This window comes from Chiloscyllium plagiosum, unplaced genomic scaffold, assembly GCF_037043375.1.
Source record: "Chiloscyllium plagiosum isolate Xiang-an unplaced genomic scaffold, Cpla_swu_hap1 HiC_scaffold_23, whole genome shotgun sequence".
NCBI classification, from domain to species: domain Eukaryota; kingdom Metazoa; phylum Chordata; class Chondrichthyes; order Orectolobiformes; family Hemiscylliidae; genus Chiloscyllium; species Chiloscyllium plagiosum.
The window spans coordinates 26,964,695-26,985,156 of NW_028270161.1; the positions used below are offsets into that span (position 1 = coordinate 26,964,695).

Below are 20,462 nucleotides of genomic sequence, written 5' to 3' on the forward strand. Positions count from 1 at the left end.
GATGATGATTGTATGATATAGAGTCTCTAAGCATTTAGATCAAGTATTATTTAAAGTGAAGTCACAACTGTAATGAAAGGTGGGAGTTGTATGTGAAGTTGGAGTCAAAGCCAAGTAAGATTGGGGTTGGAGTAGTTAGTCATAGGCATGAATGAGGGCATGACAGAATGTAAATACAGCTATATACTATCTATGAAAAAAATGGGTGATTTAAAAACAGTCCACAGAAGGACCTTTCTCCATTGTTTAGGCCTGTCTCATGAGTCCCATGATTCATCCATAAAAGCATGCAGTCTTTACTAGGTTTGCCACTATGTTTGATGAACCTGCCAGATCCAGAAACTCATGAGTGTGAACACCTGCTCAAGCGTTTTAAAAAAAACTTGAAAATGCTAAAACTTTGAAACTCAAACAGTAAAAGGCAAGAAGTGCCTCAGGTGACTTTCTGTGTGAAGTTTGCACATTCCCTGCATTGGTTTCTTCTGGGTTCTCCAGTTACCTCCCACAATTCAAAGATCTGCAGCTTAGGTGGTTTGGCTATGCTAAATTGCCTGTAGAGTCCAGGGATGTGCAGGCTAGGTGGATTAGCCATGGGAAATGCAGGGTTACAGGATACAATAGGATGGTGGGTCCGGGTGGGATGCTCTTCGCAGGGTCAGTGTGCACTTGTTGGTCCAAATGGCCTACTTTCACACAGTAGGGATTCGATGATTCTGTGAAATGCTGAACATATTCATTATTGTTGATGAAGGAAGACTGACAATTCAGTTTCAAATCTTTATTTAGAACTGAAAAAGAAATCATTTTAAAAGTTGATTGCTAAGGTCAATGAAAGGGATTGGTGAAAGCAGGGAAAAGTGCACATAAACTAAAACAAGAAAAGAACAATTAATGGAATCATGAAAGTGCTCTACTTGCTAAAGCGAGTACCATTTTAATCAATCGAGTATTACCAGTGGTCACTTTAATGTGGATTTTAAAGTATTCTTCATAGAAATTATACTGAAACATTTAAATCTTAATTTCAACTAAACTTTCCTCAATGCAAATGAAGGATTTCAGTTGTAACTTTTGTTGAAATGGACATCCACGTTAACTGTATAAGTCAGTAGTAAATTAGCTTTTGCATATATCTATCTTTGTTGTTGTATGTATGTGTTGATGGATGGCATGGTTACCGTCACTGCTGTCTTGCTAACCTAGTAACAATGGGCAACTCAGAGGGTGACTGAGAGATTGAGAGATAATGTTAAAATCCATGATAATATGTCTTGTCATCTTGTTAATTTGAGCAGTTGTTATGTTTGATAATCTTTGTGTCCACTGTATGTCTAATGCATCCTAAAATATGCTCCTGTTGATTGTATTGCCCGTGTCTTATCTGATTTCCCAATCATCAGTGCATCAAACCTGGCTTATTTTTATGTGTTTCAGTGACTATTTCCACGAGCACATATTTTGATGGCTTACTGGTCACAGGCCTCTACACATCGACAAGCATCCAAACCTCACAAAGTGTCAGCGGACCTGGCTCGTTTGGCCTTGGTAAGTCTCATCGCCTTCTAAACTTCAATTGTCTTTCATCAACCATCAAAATTAAACTTTTTATGAATAATTGAGGAAATTCAATGAAGTGGATACTGAATATTGGAAAATGGTTTATATCCAAAGCTATCTTTATAATCCAATATGGTTCTTTCCCAACAAATATAAACTACAAAGCATGGGGGAGAAATTGATAGTTGACAAGCAGATAGAAGGACTAAGCTATTATATAGAATAGACTGCTTTACTAAAGTACACTTCCTCAGGCCATGATAGCAACCTCATGCACAATAGCAAGTTCTTTGCTGAGTACTTATTTTACTGAACGTATGACAAATGTATACTGGAAGCAGACTAGTTCATATATAGAACTGAATATGACAACTTAAAGTAAACCAGTAATGTCAGTTTCTTCTCAACGCTGGTCAATAGTTACAATATCAAAAATTGGAAAGTTCATTTGAAGGCAGAGTTACATCTATTATCTTACCCTGAGGTATTTTATTGGAGAGTCTCATCAGACTCAGCTGAGAGAAACAACAGATTCTAGTTTCTCAAATATCAACCAGCCAGAGACATTGACCACGTTTGTTAAGCTATCTACATCGGCATTGTCCCACTTTTAACTATATGCGTAAGTGTCAAGAGAGGGGGAGTTGTTGGTGGGTGGTGATTTTGAAGAAGCTACATTGAAGGGTGAATCACTCTGACCTGTTCTCACATGTTTTTATCTATCCAAGATGATGTACTATGTTGGGAGACTACAAAAGAGAAAATGGAAAAGTTAAACAATCTTTCCAAAGGGAAGACTTTAAGTTATCTAATCTGTATATGATAGCTGAGAGGAATTTTGATTTGTTGTTTTCTTTTTCAAAAAACAAGGGTGTAATAATTTAAGTCCTTTTTATATTTGATGCTTGTTTTGAAAGTACTGTATTTAAATTGAAATTCTTGTTCTATCTATTACATCATGCTACCATCCCAAATAATGACGAAAAAAAAAAAATTCCCTGTCATTATGGTGATGAAAGGTGCCTGTAAGCCGCATGCTTACTGAAAGCCATTACATTGTTCAGGAGGGTTGAGTTAGAGTTGTTTAAATCTTAATGTGGCAGACTATATGGGGGAGAGAGGGAAGGGCAACAATTCCAGTCATGACACAAGGAAATCTATTAAATGCATAGATCTTTGAAATAGAAAATTAGATTTATTGTTGCTGACTGCTTGGGGCCAGTGAGAGTTCAAGGCAAAAGAAAAATTGCAAGGAGAAAATACAGGCTGCCTGCAATCCCCATTTGAAAGCCAGTGATTGTTAGCTTACAGTTCCTCATTTTCATAGTTAATATGTTTGAAAACACCTTGCCGCAGGGAGCAGAACTCTCATGTTGCGCACCTCATTCTCTCAGCTGCATGTTTACTAGCCCATGGGCTAGGGCAGCTATGAATGAATACATGAAGACAGCTAGTTGTGTAATTTCTTTGAAAGTAAGGTAGCTGGTTCATTAAAAAAATTAGCTTTGCAGATCATATAAGTGTGACATTTGAAGTGATTTAGCATGTAATCTCTCTATGTGCTACAACAATGATGCAGGTTTATTATTCCTGCAGTGCATGAAAGCATCATAATTACCCTGGTTCTTTAATCTGTGACCTATGAAAATTCCTAGCTATTAACATATGTAGCACTCAACCTGCTTTTTGTGTTAGGTATTGTCAGACTCTTCAGGAAAGAAACAGTACAAATACTCTGTAAAATAAAATCTATCCCATTTTGTGGATGATTGAATTTGGTTGTCTGATTTAGTATGTCAGTAATTATCTGCTAACTGTACATTCCAATCAGTCTTTGGGTAAATGCACTTGGGAACCTCAATTCATTTCTGTACTAAAATCAATCAATCATAGCTAACAGGCCCCTTTTAATTAAAACATGCACTTCAAAGATGTTTATTTGGTTATCCAAATATCTGGACTGAACTGTGGTTGTTGATTCCAGTAAAGCCATAGGCATTCACAACTAATATTAGCCTTAGCTCAAAGTTCAATTGCAACATTTGTTTGATGTTACTAACACCACAGTGCAGAAATGACAGAAGTAAATGAATCTGTTACTTTTATTTAAAAAATGTAAATATATCCCAACCAAGTGATTGTCTAAATCTCCGGAGAAGGCCAGTGTTGATCAGCTGCAAAATGTCTGCAATTTAGTTTTATTATTTGTGATTTGATTTTTTTAAAAAAATGTGTTTGGTAAGCATAGGAAACAGTAACATCTGAACTGTATCAATATGCACATTACCCATTTGATTCTCTGAACTTCCTAAATCTTGGAAATCAAAACACACAAAATGGCATTATATACAGCAAAAGTGATTCTTCCACAGTTTAATCCATAACATTTAACTTTCAAACTCAACTAGTTTAAGCTGCCAGTACTTTTGTTTTGGAGGTCCACGCATTATCTGCAATTATCTTTGAAATGACATAGAGGTATTTGTTTGTCACTATAAGGGAAGGTACTATGGTGTTTTGTGTACTTAAAATGGGTTTAGTTGTACATGCCAACAACAATTTGCATTTATTTAGTTCCTTTAACATAGGAGAATATTCCAAGGTGCATCACAGGAGTGTAATCTGACTAAAAGTCCAGTTATATTGAATTATAACATAATGTTAATAAAAATATTGTTGTACTCAGTCGAATATTGGAGGCTATTTATTTTGGATCAGAGTGTGCTAGGGAAGAACAAACATCTGAAGCTTTTTGCAGAAGTGACAAACTCAGAATTCAGTGTATGCAGAATTGCCTGGGATAGGTGCAAATTAATGCAAATATGTCTGCATGTGTATGCAATTAATTTAATTGTTTATAAAGCTAGTGCTGACATACACTTTATTCCAGTGAGAACATTATCTTGTATATACACTGGTGATAAAGCAATCTCCATCTGTTCCATGTTGGATTTGAGGAGACAGAGCTGATTTAGCCAGAAGCAACAACTAAGTACATGAACATGAATATAATTATTCCTGTATTATTCAAAAATAATTAATTATTCAAAGTCCACCACAAATTATTACATGGAAGAAAACAAGCTGAGTTCAAAGCTATATGACTGAAATAGAGTATTGCCCTGTTTACTTAAATTGACCATTAGTATTCACAGTCAGTAAATAGAGCACATCCTTCATTTATACTGACAAACAGCTACCAATGTCCAGAACAAAAGTGGAGGAAATGTTGCAGGGGATTAGAAGTTACATCTTTGAAAGTGCTGAGGTTAATTCTCAGCATTAATAGCCACTCTTCAATAGAAAGTAAACAATATTTATTTCATTCAATTAATTCCAAATTACACATTTTAAATAAGAACATTGCAGAAATTAATGAAATGTAATCAATTGTATATAGTGTCAATGATAAATTGCAGCAGGATAGATTTATAAGTTATGGTTGAGCAAACCCATAATTGATAAAATTGAATTTGGACACCTACAGATGATTTGTGGAGAGAGTCTGGATACTGCATGTGTCTAAGCCATTTGTATAAATGATTTGGATGTGAACATAGGTGGTATGGTTAGTAAGTTTGCAGATGACACCAAAATTTGGTGTAGTGGACAGCGAAGAAGGTTACCTCCGAGTTCAATGGGAACTTTATCAGATGGGCCTGTGGGCCAAGGAGTGGCAGATGGAGTTTAATTTAGCTAAATGTGATGTGCTACATTTTGGGAAGGCCAATCAGAGCAGGACTTGTACACTTAATGGTAAGGTCCTAGGGTGTGTTGCTGAACAAAGAGGCCTTGGAGTGCAGGTTCATAGTTCCTTGGAAGTGGAATACCAGATAGACAGGATAGTGAAGAAGACGTTTGGTATTCTTGCCTTTATTGGTTAGTGCATTGAATAAAGAAGTTGGGAGGTCATGATGCAGCTATACAGGACATTAGTTAGGCCACTTTAGGAAAACTGACATTCTGATCCCCCTGCTTATAGGAAGGATGTTGTGAAACTTGAAAGAGTTCAGAGAAAATTTGTCAGGATAGAGCGTTTGAGTGATACAAAAGGGCTGAGGCTACTTTACCTGGAGTGTCAGAGGTTACGGGTGACGTTATAGAGGTTTATAAAATCATGAGAGGCATGGATAGGGTGAATAGCCAACGTCTTTTCCCCGGGAGTGTCTGGAACTAGAGGGTGTAGGTTTAAGGTGAGAGGGGAAAAATTTAAAAGGGACCTAAGGGACAACTTTTTCACACATAGGGTGGTGTGTGTATGGAATGAGCTGCCAGAGGAAAGGTGGAGACTGGTACAATTACAACATTTTTAAAAGGCATCTGGATGTGTATACGAACAGGAAGGGTTTAGAGGGATGTGGACCAAATGCTGGTAAAGATATCCTATTAATTTAGGATATCTGGTTGGCATGGATGAGTTGGATAGAAAGGTCTGCTTCCATTCTATACACCTCTATGACTCTATTACTCTATGTAGTGTATTAGCTGCTATTCATGCATAGCAATCAGATTATTTAAGTAACATAACATATTTGAATGTTTAATTCCTGTAGCACAAGATACACTGATTTGATTCAGGTCTGATGCAACTTTTCACTTAAATCAAATCTAAAAATGAAAGTTGAAGGTTTTAAAACCCAGTTTGAAGAGTCTTGGCAGTTGACCTTACACAGATGTATCTTCCCTATTTAACTCCATCCCTTATTATTCCTTTGGGTTTTTGATTTGTGTTGAAAATATTTGTCAAGATGGATGATAATGGGACATTTACAGATCGTTAATATATGAAGCATTGTCACTTTAAAACATCGCTTGAAAAGTTATTGGAGAATTTTACACCAAAGTATGTAAATAGAACACATTTTCTTCTTGCGAATTCTCCTTTTAAAAGCATTTCTCACTAGCCCCACACATTCTCAGTTTTAATTAATTATTTACTATTAACAACTTAGACACTGATAAAATAATTTTTGCAAGTACCAGACTTAAATATTGAAATTAACATGGCATTTAACAGTTGAAAACTTAATAATTGAGTTCTACTTATCAATCATATTGGGGGTTTTTTTGGTTTCAGTTTATCTTTTCAAAACATGATCACATTTCCAGTGGCTAGATTCTGCAATTATGATGGCATAACTGTCAGCATTCAACATCCTTATCCCTCTGAAACTGATGGTAACATCTGGAGTCCATTCATGTACAATTAAGCATTGAATCCAGAAGTTGCTGTCAGTGATTCAACAATTCCTCACTATGCAGACTTCAGCAATTTTAATTCATGGAATTGACAAGAACTTGTCTTTTTCCTTTATTCTGGAAAATGTTACACACTGTTGAATAAGGAGTAACTGGACTTCAGACAGTATTGAGTTAAGATTACTGTTGAACAAGTCTCTGATCTTGGAAAACTAATTTTATATTTGTGAAATTTCAAATTTCTTCATTTTGATATTTCACTTTCAGCCTTAATGCCATATATACATATCATTTTCTTTTTCTTCTCAATGAAATTCAATTCAAAGTGAGGGCTTATCAATTATTTTGAATTTCCTAATTTGCTTTCTCCAGAGTACTTCATTATAATTAGTTGCCCAATGAGAGCACTGTTGCTGCATATCTTGACATTTTGCTAGATTTGAACTGACTTTAAGAAGATATCCACACATCAGAAATCACGCAATCTTTTCTTGAGACCAGCAGCAAGCCCTACTGACAGTGAAATCTGGTCCATTAGTTTTTGATTTCATTTGTCAGAATAAGAAGTGGAATTCTTTTGACTTAACCCCAGATGTAAGACCTGGCAGCATTTGTGGAGAGAGAAACAGAGTTAGTATTTCAAGATCAGTATGACACTTCTTTGGACTGGTTCCAAACAATGGTCATTCTGGACTTGATGCTAACTCTGTTTCTCTCTCCACTGATGCTGCCAGACTTGCTGACTTTCTTCAGCACTTTGTATGTTTATTTCAGATTTCTAGCATCCCTCAGTATTTTGCTTTTATTCCAGGATGTAAGGAGCAGGTTGGAAACCCAAATGGTGAGGGGATGAAGGATAAATCTCTCCAAAAGGCAGGAGTGAATGTAAGTGACCAAGGAAATCAACAATAGATGAGTAATTCCTCCAATAGCAAAAACAGCTTATACTTTATATATCTTGCCATTGGGGAAGAGCAGCATGCTTCCTGGATGGTAGGATAATCCCACAAGGAGAAATTGGGGAGCCTGGGCATTCTTGACAAGATGGAGAAAGCAGAGTCTTTGAATATTTTTAAAATGGAGGTACATAAATTCCTGTTAAGCTGGGTTTTGTGGAAGTGGTGAAAGATTCTTGAGTAGGTAGAAATGTGGGCTTGAGGTTACCAATAGATCAGCAATCATCTTATTAACTGGCAGAGCAAGCCTGATGAGCTGAATGGCCTATTCCTGCCTTGTGTTCACAGTCTCTGGAATTCAAAAGAATCTGAGTAATTTCATTCAAACTGGGCTGATGCAGGCAAGTTATTCCTTTAGGTAGGGAGCCTAGAACTAGGGGACATATTCTGAGCATTTAAGGAAGGCATTTAGGACTGAGGTAAGGAGGAATTTCTTCATTCAGAGGGCTGTGAATCTTTAGAATTCTCATCTCGGGGGTTGTGGAGGCTCAGTAATTAAACCTGTTTAATTCAAATACTGATAAATTTATACATATTAAAAGCATCAAGTGCAGAAAACTCTGTTTTGGTTGGAAATCACCTATGATCCAATCAAATAGTGGAGGAGGTTCAAGGAGCTTGCATTTCCTATGTTCCTAGCGCCATTAATGTAACTACAGGTTGAAAGGCGCTTGTTATAACCCTATCTGTTCTTCCTAACTTTTCCTTCTATAACTTCTAGCATTAATATTTTTTAAAAACACAATTATCAGAAAAGACTGGGATTCTGTATAAGGTTCACAATTCAGTCAGCACCCCCTCTAATGCTGGGGATGAACTTTGGAGACAGTGGGGATTGGCATGGATCAGGAGTGTCTGCTGATTGGCCACCTTCATGCTGCAGAAAGCTGATCAAAGCTAAGAGGGGGTTTAACCCTATGACATCACAGCAAGTACAGAAATGACCAGTCAGAAAAGGAGGGAGAAACAAGGGGCTGGAGTTGTAAAGCCAAACCCTATAGTCCTGTCTGAGGAGTTGATGGCTAGAGCTTGAGTAGTGAGGCCTCGACAGGAGACATTGCGAAGAGTATCCGATTGGTAGCGAATCATGGGTACACTGCTTAAAGCAAAGAAAAGGTAACTGACTCGAACAGCAAAAGTTAAATGCAAGATCTTTTTTTGGTGAGGAGCCAAATTCTATGTGTCCGGTTAATAGATTGCCATGAGGAGACTGCCCAGAAGAAGAAACCAACCCAACTCAGTCACTCTGTCAAAGAGTTCAGCTCTTTCCTCACCAAACTGTCGCAGTCTGCTGCTCAGAGGAGTTTAGCACATTCAGAGGTCAGAACTGCTCGCCTGAGATTCAGATGTTTTGAGTGCAGCCACATTGGCTTACTACCTTTCTTTCTATCTTTAACCTAATATCTAACCTTTACTATGAATCTTTTATCTTGTGTATTAGGTTTCAGTACCAGCTTGGGGACAAAAGGCCAATTTTGGGCTAATTGTTTGGGTGGTTAGTGATTTTAAGAGTTTGTATCATTGCCATTCCTAGAATTTTATAAAGTACTGTTGTTACTAATAAATAGTTATTCCTGTTTTACATAAAACAGTGGCAGAAGTCTTCATAATAAGTTTGGGTCAGGACAGCAAATTGAGGGACAGGTCTATTGGGAGGAGTTATTGCAATAACTTCACAAAGCTTTCATCACATGTTACGTACCTGCAGTTCTCCACTTTGTGTTTGTCCATGTGGTTAAGTTAGTCTATGACATAATTGCACGGGAACATTAAAAATAAGATATGATAGTGAGCTGCATACGGTTTGGTCAGATATCAAAAAGCTTGGTCAAAGAGGAAGGTTTTTAAAGTGGCTTAAAAAAGGCAAGATGACGATATGTAGGTCCACAGTTCTGGACCTAGACAATTGAAGACACAGTTACCAATAGTGGAGCAATTATGATTGGGAATGGATGCAAGGCCAGCATTCGAGAAATGTTGATATCTTGGAGTTTGTAGTGTTAGAGTATATTACAAAGATGGGGAAGAGCAAGGCCACAGAGGGATTTGAAGACAGAGATGAGACTTTTAGAATCAAGATGTTATTTGACCAGAATAAATATAAGTCAGCGCACGCGAGAGTCATGGGGGACTTGCTGTGAGCTAGGACCCAGGCAGAAAAGTTTTGGATGACCTTGAGTTTACAGTGTCTGAAATGTAGAAGTGCACTGGAGTAATCAGGCTATTATAACATCTCTATTTGAGTTATATTAGGATTAAAAATGTAGATATTTAGTTTTGATTTAAAGTGAATCAGAAGTTGTTTACTTTCATTATCTTATTATGACTATGTATTTTCAAAAATCAGGTTTGAACTTTTGACCCAGCTGAGAAATATTTAGAAGCAAGAAAGCATTGAGGTTGCTATGAAGATAGATGCTTAAAGGTAGAACTGCACTTCAAGCCAAATTTGTTTTTGCTTTTAAAAATTCATTAAAGCAAAGGAAGGCTGATTCTCAAGGCTTCCAAAATCCCATATACTGTGTTTCACCAAATAACTCCATTTGGTACACTTAGAGAGAAAGAGAGGAGAGTGAGCAGCGTGGAACTGTGTAGTGATGTTTAGTTGTGTAATGAGGAAAAGTCCAGCAATACAATAAATGCCAAGGGAGTGTGTGGGAAAAGATTTGCTAACCCACGATAGGCCCACAAAAGCAAAATTGGCCAAACTGTACCAAAAACACCCAGAATTCCACAGCAGGCTCACAAGCCAAATCAGACTGCCCACGTAGACAAGAGAATACACTTCAAGCTCCCACTAACAATGGCAGAGCGCCACAAACATCTCAAAGCCCCAAGGGCAGTTTCACAACCCAGCAATACCAAAGCCACACAAAGAGCAAGTCAGACAAAGAGGCACCAGCAAGGACATGCTCTAGGAACAGGACAATGGAGGCACTTCACCACCTCAGAGGAGACATTAACACCTACATGTGAAGAGGAATGGAACCATCGATACTGTCAGGATATTGCATTCTGTGAAGGAACAGGACACTCATCCGATAGCATCCTTGCAACTAGATTACTCCATTTCCAGTTACCTTATAGTTTCCCATTTCTTAATCAGTCTCATTGTGCAGCATTATTATAAAACTGGTCTCATCCTCAGCTCTAGGAAGAGAAATCTGATCCACCTGTACAGACTGTCAGTTCTGTGTCAGCCTAGTCTCTTTCTCTTCCAGCAATATCACTTGCAATAAACTGTTTGTCAATTTCACTTTGAGCTGTGTTTTGGGATCTCTAACCTATCGGGAAAATTTCTCCAACAGTGTCTGTAATGCCAAAGGAAGTGATGGAGGCTAGTACAATTAGAACATTTAAAAGGCATCTGGATGGGTAATGAACAGGAAGGGTTTAGAGGGATATAGGGTAAATTATGGCAAATGGGACAAGATTAACTTAGGTCAGCATGGACAAGTTGGACCGAAGGATTGGTTTCCATGATGTACATCTCTATGACTCTTTGTGTCTGCTAGTTTGTGGCACGTGACTGTCAGCAATACATAAATTTCGAACAGGCAGTTATGTTGATCGGAATATTACCATTAGGACCTGAGCAGCTAGACCCAGCATAAATAGGAACTGCCTTCCAGAGTATATGTTTAAAAGCTACAGTGAAAAAATTACACTGGATTACTTACAGCGTGGAAACAGGCCCTTTGACCCAACAAGTCCACACCGACCCTCCGAAGAGCAACCCACCCAGACCCATTCCCCTACACCTAACACTATGGGCAATTTAGCATGGCCAATTCACCTGACCTGCACATCTTTGGACTGTGGGAGGAAACCGGAGCACCCAGAAGAAAACCACGCAGACACGAGGAGAATGTGCAAACTCCACACAACAGTTGCCTGAGGCAGGAATTGAACCCAGGTCTCTGGCATTGTGAGGCAGCAGTGCTAACCACTGTGCCACCCACTAAGTCAGTTGGTTTAGTTTTAAGGTAGAAGTTTATATAGTTCAGAATTGTTATTCTATCTATACAATGTACCAACGTAATCACTATTTCTCATATTTGTTTTATTCAATTTTTTTTAAAAAGATTGCCAAACTGAAAAACAGAAACATTCTGTCATTTATCGTTTTACCCTTGGTTCTTCCCCTCATTCTATTCTTTGAATCATTGCGGTCTGTCAAACTAGATCCTATCAAATTGAGGGAATGAAGGGTAAATTGGCTGAGGTGAATTAAACTACATTAACCAGTATCATGATAGATGGGTAATGGATTGTTTTAAAATAATGATTATGTAATTTACAACAACTATACATTCCTTCAAGGTGCAAAAACCTAAACAAACAGTCAACCATGGCTATCAAAGGAAGTTAACAATAGCATAAATTTAAAAGAGAAGGCCTATGAAGTTGCCAGAACAAGTATTAAATCTGAGGATTTGGAATATTTTTAATACAGCAGAGGGGGACCAAAAAAAAAGGAGGAAAGAATATTAATGTAAACTAGGTTTTAAAAAAAAACTATAAAAGCTTCAATATGTCTATGAAAAAGAAACGTCTAAGACAAATGTGGATCCATTACAGGCAGAGTTGGGGCAATTTATTATGGAGAATAGAGATATGGCAAAGAAGCTAAGTGTTACATTATCTGCCTTCACTAAAGTTAATTAGAGATCCAAGTCACTGTAATGCAGAATTAAAGGAAATTAGTACAGTATTGATAAGAAGATTGTGTTGGAGAAGTTAATGTGACTGAAGTTTAAGTGCCCGGAATCTAATATTCTACAACCTGGAGTGTTGAAAGAGGTAGCTGTGGAGCTAGTGTATGCATTGGTGATCATCCAAGATTCTATTGTGTCTGAAATGGTTCTTGCAGTTTGGAATGTAGCAAATCTCACCCCATTTTTAACAAAATAGGGGGAAGAAAGAATGGGATCTACAGCCTGTCACTGGGTGGGAAAATCTATGAAAAATTTGTGATAAATGTACACCTGATAATAGTGAACTGAATGGGCATGGGTTTATGAATGGAAAACTGAGAGTCTGAGACATTAAGTGTCTACAGCAGACACCTCAAGGTGCTGGAGCAGTACTACCAATGCTGCCTGCACAAGATCCTGTAAATCCACTGGGAAGAAAGACACACCGACGCCAGTGTCCTTGACTAGGCCAACATCTCCAGCATTGAGGCACTGACTACACTTGATCATCTACAATAGGCTGGGCACATTGTCGTAATGACCGACATGAGACTCCCCAAGCAGGAGTTCTACTCCCAGCTTCGAAATGGCATGCAAGCCTCAGGTGGACAAAGAAAGTCCTCCATTGATACCCTCAAAGACTCACCAGTGAAATGCAGCATTCCCACAGACACCTGGGAATCACTGGCCTAAGCCTGCCCAAAGTTGAGGAGGTGCAATTGGGAGGGCATCAAGCACCTCAAGACTTGCTGTTGGGAGAAAAACCAGGCAAAAACAGTGGAAGGAGTGTGCTGCCACATTAATACGCCACCCACCTCATCCCTCAATTAGCTTCAGCCCCAAGTGTAACAGAGCCTGTGGGAGTTGCATTGGTCTGTACAGCCACCTACAGACTTAGCCACCTACAAACTCACCCTGAGAGTAAAAGAGAGTCATCTTTGTCTGTGAGGGCCAGCCAGTGAATAAATGAATAGAAAATAGTGGATGTTACTAACAGAAATAACAAAGAGGTTTATGTAGTATGCTTGGATTTTCAGGAGACTGCACAGGTGGTTATTTGACAAAATTAAAACGTGATATTTGGTGATGAATTGGCTCAGATTAAGGATTTGCTAACTGGCAGATAACAGAAAATAGAAATAAGAGTGTTGTTCTCATATGAGAAGGTCATGGCTATTGGAATACTGCAAGAATAGTATTTGGCCCCCAGCTGTTCACAATATATATCATTGATTTGGATGTAATATTTCCCAGTTCACTAATGACATAAAGCTAGACGGAAAAGTATGCTGTGAGGGAAATGCAGAGCAGCTTCAAGAGGATTTGGGCAGACTTGATGAATGGGCAAGAACATGGCAGATAGAATACGATTTGGAAAAATATGAGGTTATTCACTGGCTGGAGGAAGAGTATTTCTTAAATGGTAAGATATTAGTAAGAGTTATAAATGTCCTCATCAGTATGTCACATAAGGCTAGCATGTAAGTGCAGTAGGCAACATTGAACCCTAATGGCACATTATCTTTTATTGCAAATGGGTTTGAGTACCGGAGTAGCAAGTCTTTCCTTAATTATGTAGAATCTTGGTTGGACCATACCTGGAGTACTATGTGCAATTTTGGTCCTAGTACCTCACGCAGGATACCACTGCCATAGATGGAGTGTATTAAGGCTTCAGATGTGTTGCTGGGACAGAATGCCAGGAAGCAGAGTTTACATTTCGGGTCCAGTGAGAAAGGGTTTCTGCTTTCTTTCCACAGATGCTGCTAGACCAGTTCACGTTTACCAGCAAGTTCTGTTTGTGTTGAGGAAATTGGGCTTGTATTCTCTATAATCTCAAAGAATGAGAGATGATCTTATTGAAGTGGCAAAATACTTAAAGGGATAGACAGGGTAGATGCAGTTAAGATGTTTCTTCTGTTTGGAGAGTCTAGAATGTTGGGGCAGAAAGTCAAAATAAAGAGGAAGCCACTTAGGACTGAGGTGAGGAGAAGTTATTTTATTTAGAGTTGTAAATCTTTGGATTTTCTACTCGAGAAGTCCAGTCACAAAGTATATTTAAAGGACAGATTGCCAGATTTCTAAATACTCATGACATGAAGGGACACAGAAATAGTGTAGTTAAAAAAGTATTGAACTGGATCAGTATTGGATTTATATTGGATGGTGTTTGGTTGTTTGAATGGCCTATTCTTCATTCTATGTTCCCAAATATTCGGCTTGTCCAATATCCTCACAACTGAGATCATAACAAGTGTAGAGATGACTTCAGTAATATTGTTGAGGGTTTAAATGGCAGATAAGCTGAATGTGGGGATTGAAATATGTGGTATTAGAGGTGGCAGAATTATGAGGTTGGAAGCACATTTTAAGCAGACTGGTTTGGTCTCAGACTACCTACATTCCAGGAGATAGTGCTTCAAGAGGATCAGGACCTCAGGAGGGCATGATGGGTGAGTGGCACAACACATTAGGGTGCCAAATCCCATCATCTGACTTAAAGCATTTTCCTGCACAGTACTACCCAGGACAACATACATCAGTTTCACTGATTTCCTGTCGCTATAAGAATAGTCTATCCCTTGCAGAGAAACAACACTCTAACTCATCTTCATTCTATTTTCCCCTTGCACCATCGTTGCTCACCACAAAATATGTTCTTCACTCCTCATCACATAAGTAACTATGAATACTTACAGCTCTGCTTATTCTCCATACATGGGAAAACAGCACACACCTTGGTGTGAGAGAGAGAGAGAGAGAGAGAGAGAGCTAGGAAAGAGAGACTATCCAATGACAGACACATTAACGACCACTGTGCGGCCACTTGTTCCACTCGGAAGGCCTTGACCCAGAAGGCTGCCGATGTCAACAGTAACCTGTTGTAGGAACTTGAACCTCATGAGGCACTGCTACTCAGATATGATAGAAATGTTGATCCTCAATAGACCCTATTTTGGGAGTCTGTCCTGTTTTGAGTTGGATCTCTGTGTTCATCCCCCTGGAGGGGCGTGTAGCCAGAGGAGGAGGCAGCTGTAGTTGCTGTTGGTGTTTCTTTTCTTGTCCTTCTTCAGTGGTCCATTTTTTTAACTTGTGCATATGCTGGCTTGGCCAACATTTATTGCTCATCCCTTAGTGCCCTGGGCAAGGTAGTGGTGATGAGCTGCCTCCTGAACCACTACAATCTGTTGGGTGTAGGGGGTACCAAATGCTGTTATAAGGAAAGTTTGAGGGTTTTGATCCAGGAACAGTGAAGGAATAGTTCCAAGTCAGGCTGGTGTGTGGCTTGGAGGAGAACTTGTTGGTGGTAGTACTTCCATGCATCTGCGCCATTGTCATTCTCAATGGTAGAAGTCATGTGTTTCAAAAGTGATGTCGGAATAGCTTTGATAAGTTATTCCAGTACATCTTGGACTCAGTGCATACTGCTGCCACTGTGCATCAGCGGTGAGTGGAGTGAATGTTGAAGGAGGAAAGTGTAGTGCCATTCAAGCAGGCTGCTTTGACATGGATGTGTCAGCTACTGGAATGTTGTTGGAGCTACATTCATCCAGGCAAGTAGAGAGATTGTAGCCACAATATTCATATCGCAGGTCCAGTTCATTTAATGCTTAATGACAACTCCAGGATGTTGGTAGAGAATACAGTAATGGTGATTGAATGTGAAGGGATGAAGGTTAGATTCTCTCTTGATGGAAATGATCATTGCCTGATGTGAATGCTACTTGCCATCTTAGTATCCCAAGACTGGACATTGTCCATATTGTGTTGCTTCATGTAGACACTGACTGCTTCATTGTTGGAGAAGCTGCAAATCCTTTATTCATTCACAGGATGTAGGCACCGCTGGCAAGGCAGTATTTACATCCCATTCCTAATTGCCCAGAGGGCAGTTAAGAGTCAACCACATTGCTGTGGGTCAGGAGTCACATGTAGCTCAGATGATGTAAGGTTGGTAGTTTCCTGGTCACCCTTGACCAGATTCATGCTCAGTATTAGACTCTTAATTCCAGATGTTTATCGAATTCAAATTCCATCTTCTGCCATTGTGGGATTCAAACCCGGGTCCCCAGAATAGTACCTGGGTCTCTGGATTAGCAGTCCAGCAATAATACCCTTTGGCATTACGTCTATCGCTTCCTAGCAAGGAAGTGCAGCTAAACATGATTAAATTACTTCCAAAGTGTTTACAATGGCTTGAGAAAACATGAATGCATTTTGAAAGCAAAAAATACTATGAACTGCAGGCATAGCCATCACCGGAAAACTTCAGTTTCACTAATCAAGTTTCACTGATAACATCCTTCCTGCTTTATACTGTCTTCAGTGACTAAAGCAAGTTGCTGACAAGTTGGGAAGCAGTTACTTTGACTAAGTTGAATTGAAGTTGATTTCCTTCCCCGAAGGACCTTATTGTCTATTGATCACTATTACTGAGTTCAATTCCAGAATTATTCTTCTTATGAATTATTCCAATTCTGTGCAATGGTCACTGGACTTGAGACATTAGTGCTGTTTTCTATTTACAAATGCTGCTGCCCTTCTGAGTTTCTTCAGCAAGTTCTGTTTTGTTAATTCCAGGATTGTTAAATGAATTAAATTCCACCAGCTGCCATGGTGGAATTTGAACCCATGTCTCAGAGCTTTAACCTGGGTCTCTGGATTATTAGTCCAGTGGCAGAGTATGCCACATCTCCACCTTGTTTTCCAACAAATGCAATGAAGTTCTCCATTCATTTTCAATACCTATCAACACCCACTGAAAGTCAAAGGTGGGTAGCTGTATGTCAGGATACCCCTAATCTTACCTTTTAAGAGGTTTAACATGCACGCACTCAAACCTACTTCCACTTGCTTGAGGATGGTCCCCACTGATGCGTTGAACTAGAGACAAGGCTTTGTGCAGAGTTCTAAGCAACAATTTTTGTAAAATTCTGTAACATTTTGTAAAACATCTGTAACATTAATACATTCTCCACTAATTTAAATAAATCTAATGAAATCTCGTTGATGCAATCATGCACTGTTGAAGACATGGATTTGATCATTTACTTTGAGAACCAAGCTACAAAATAAGTTTTTCTTTTCTAGCCTCCAATGATGTATCTGTGTAAATCTTCCTGAGCAGGTTCTGCACAACCTAGGTTTGCTGAGGATTGTTTTGAGACATGTTTAGATAGTGATGGTGACAATGTGGTGATGATAGTGTGGAGGGAGGTATAGCTGGAATTCATATAAGAGATTCATGCCCACAAACCAAACAAGACCTAACTTTCTCTGTCCTCATTACAACAGTTGGTATGTTTTTAAAAGGCATTTTTCTGCCTTGCTGTATGCATCAAATACAATTCACCCAGCTGATGCATGTAGCATGCTTTGTTAATTAGCACCCTTTAAATTGCTGTTGCTTTTAGAAATGTGAGATGTGGTTCTACTTGAAATTATTGATAGGTTTTACTCTTATGGGTTTGTGGATGTCATTGAACTTAAAACAAAAAAAAAATCACAATTAAAGATGCACATATTAAACTGTTCATATTTTTCCTGTTAACATTGTATCCTTGAACTTTGTTGGCTCAAAATCTTTTAACATTTGTGTTTAATCTGAGAAATATATCTGTCAATGTGGGACTTATACTTAATGTTTACTCTACATTATTTATAATACTAAATGCTAGTTATTTATTTATTTATTTTGTGGGATTTGGCCATCACTGGCTGGCTGGCTGGCATTTACCACCTATCCCCAGTTGCCTTTGAGAAGGTGATGGTGAGTTGTCTTCTTGAACAGCTGCAGTTCACTTGCTGTAGATTGACCTAAAATGTCATTAGGGAGGGAATTCCAGGATTTGAACGCAGTGACAGCGAAGGAATGGCAATAGATTTCCATGTCAGGAGGGTGAGTGGCTTGGAGGGGAACCTGAAGGTGGTGGTGTTCCCATGTATTTACTGCCCTTGTCCTTCTAGATGGAAGTGGTCATGGGTTTGGAAGGTGCTGTCTGAGGATCTTTGGTGAATTTCTGCAGTCCATGTTCTAGGTGTGCACACTGCTGCTACTGAGCATCAGTGGACGAGGGAGTGGATGCTTGTGGATGTAGTGCCAAGCAAGCAGGTTGCTTTGTCTTGGATGGTGTCAAGCTTCTTGAGTGTTATTGGTGCAGTACTCATCCAGGAAAGTGAGGAGTTTTCCATCACAGTCCACTGATCTGCTTTTGTAGCCACTGCATTTATGTGTTGAGTCTAGTTGAATTTCTGATTAATGATACCTCCCAGGATGTTGATAGTGGAGCATTCAGTGATCGTAACACCATTGAATATCAAGGGGTGGATGGTTAGATTGTCTCTTATTGATGATGGTCATAGCGTGGTGTTTGCATGGCACATATGTTACTTACCACTTGTCAGCCCAAGTCTGGATCTTGTTCAGAACTTGGTGCATTTGGACACAGAATGCTTCAGTGCCTGAAGAATTGTAAATGATGCTGAACATGGTACAATCATCAGTGATCATACCCATCTCTGATCTTATGATGGGGGGGAAGATCATTGATAAAGCAGCTGAAGATGGTTAGGCCTAGGACACTACCCTGAGCAACTCCTGCAGAAATGTCCTGGAGCTGAGATGACTGACCTCCAACAACCATGACCATCTTGCTATGATTCTAACCACTGAAGAGTTTTCCCCCTGATACCTATTGGTTCTCGTTTTGCTAGGGCTCCATGATGCAATACTCGGGCGAATGCAGCCTTGATGTCAAGGGCTGTCACTCTCACCTGACCTCTGGAATTCAGCTGTTTTGTCCATGAAATGAGGTCAGGAGCTGAATGGCCTTGGGGAACCCAAACTGGGCATCACTGAGCAGGTTATTGCTGAAGAGGTGCCGCTTGTTAGCACTGTTGGTGACACTGTTGACTGATGATCAACAGTAAACTGATGGGGCTGTAATTGTCAGGGTTGGATTTGTCGTGATTTTTATGTACAGGACATACTTGGACAATTTTCCACATTATTGGGTAGATGCCAGTGTTGTAACTGTACTGGAAGAGCTGGGCTAACTATTGCCTCAATGTTGTCAGGGTGTGTAACCTTTGCAGTATCTAATGCCTCCAATTATTTCTCGATATCACGAAGAGTATTGAATTGGCAGAAGACTGGTATGTGTAATTCAGGGGACCACTGGAGGAGACTGAGATGGATCATCCATTCAGCACTTCTGGCTGAAGATTGCTGTGAAAGCTTCAACCTTATCTCTTGCACTAATGTGCTGGGCTCTTCCATCATAGAGGATGGAGATCTTTATGGAGCATCCTCCTTCAGTGAGTTGTTAATCACCCACCACCATTCACAACTGGATGTGGCAGGATTGCAGAGCTTAGATCTGATCCATTGCTTGTGGGATCACTTAGCTCTGTCTATCACTTGCTACTTATGCTGTTTGGCATGCAAGTAGGCCTGTTTGGTGGCTTCCCAGGTTGGCACATCATCTTCAGGTTTGCCTGGTGCTGCTCCTAGCATGTCCACCTGCATTCTCCATTGAATCAGGGTTAATCCCCTGGCTTAATGGTAATGGTTGAGTGAGGGATATGCCAGGCATGAGGTTACAAATTGTGCTGGAATACCATTCTCCTGCTGTTGAGGCCCCCAGCGCCTCATGGATATTCAGTCTTGATGCCCAGATGGAAACAAATAAAATGGTTAGGAATGACTAGAAATATTGAAGCTATGCCTCTCACCCATTTTATTCCTTTCTCCATTGACCTATACATTTAAGTATATTTTTTTCAGTCTCTTGGTCTAGTGGTTTTATTATAAAATAAAAGCAACCTATTTCCTTGGTTTAATTCTCTAATAGTGTTGTTCCTTTGATAGTAACATACTTGTTTTACTTCATTCAATGATCGACAGCAGTTCCTACTTTCCAGAGCATGCATTGTGAACTTCTGTTCTCTTGTTAATTACTTGTACTTATAAAATATTTCTGAGTTTCACTGAAAATCTCCACATTACAGGATTTAACAGAAGTGTTAGTTTTGACACTTGAGAAGTTAAAAA

The 20,462-nt window shown here is 39.2% G+C and overlaps 1 protein-coding gene across 1 annotated transcript in view; it reads left to right on the top strand.

Moving 5' to 3' along the window:
• reln (reelin) overlaps window positions 1–20,462 on the top strand; it is a 391,311-nt gene that overhangs the window by 30,467 nt on the left and 340,382 nt on the right. Inside the window, exon 2 of the mRNA XM_043713852.2 lies at window positions 1,435–1,545. Coding sequence (XP_043569787.2) covers window positions 1,435–1,545 — 111 coding nt within the window. The remainder of the gene's footprint in view (window positions 1–1,434; window positions 1,546–20,462) is intronic.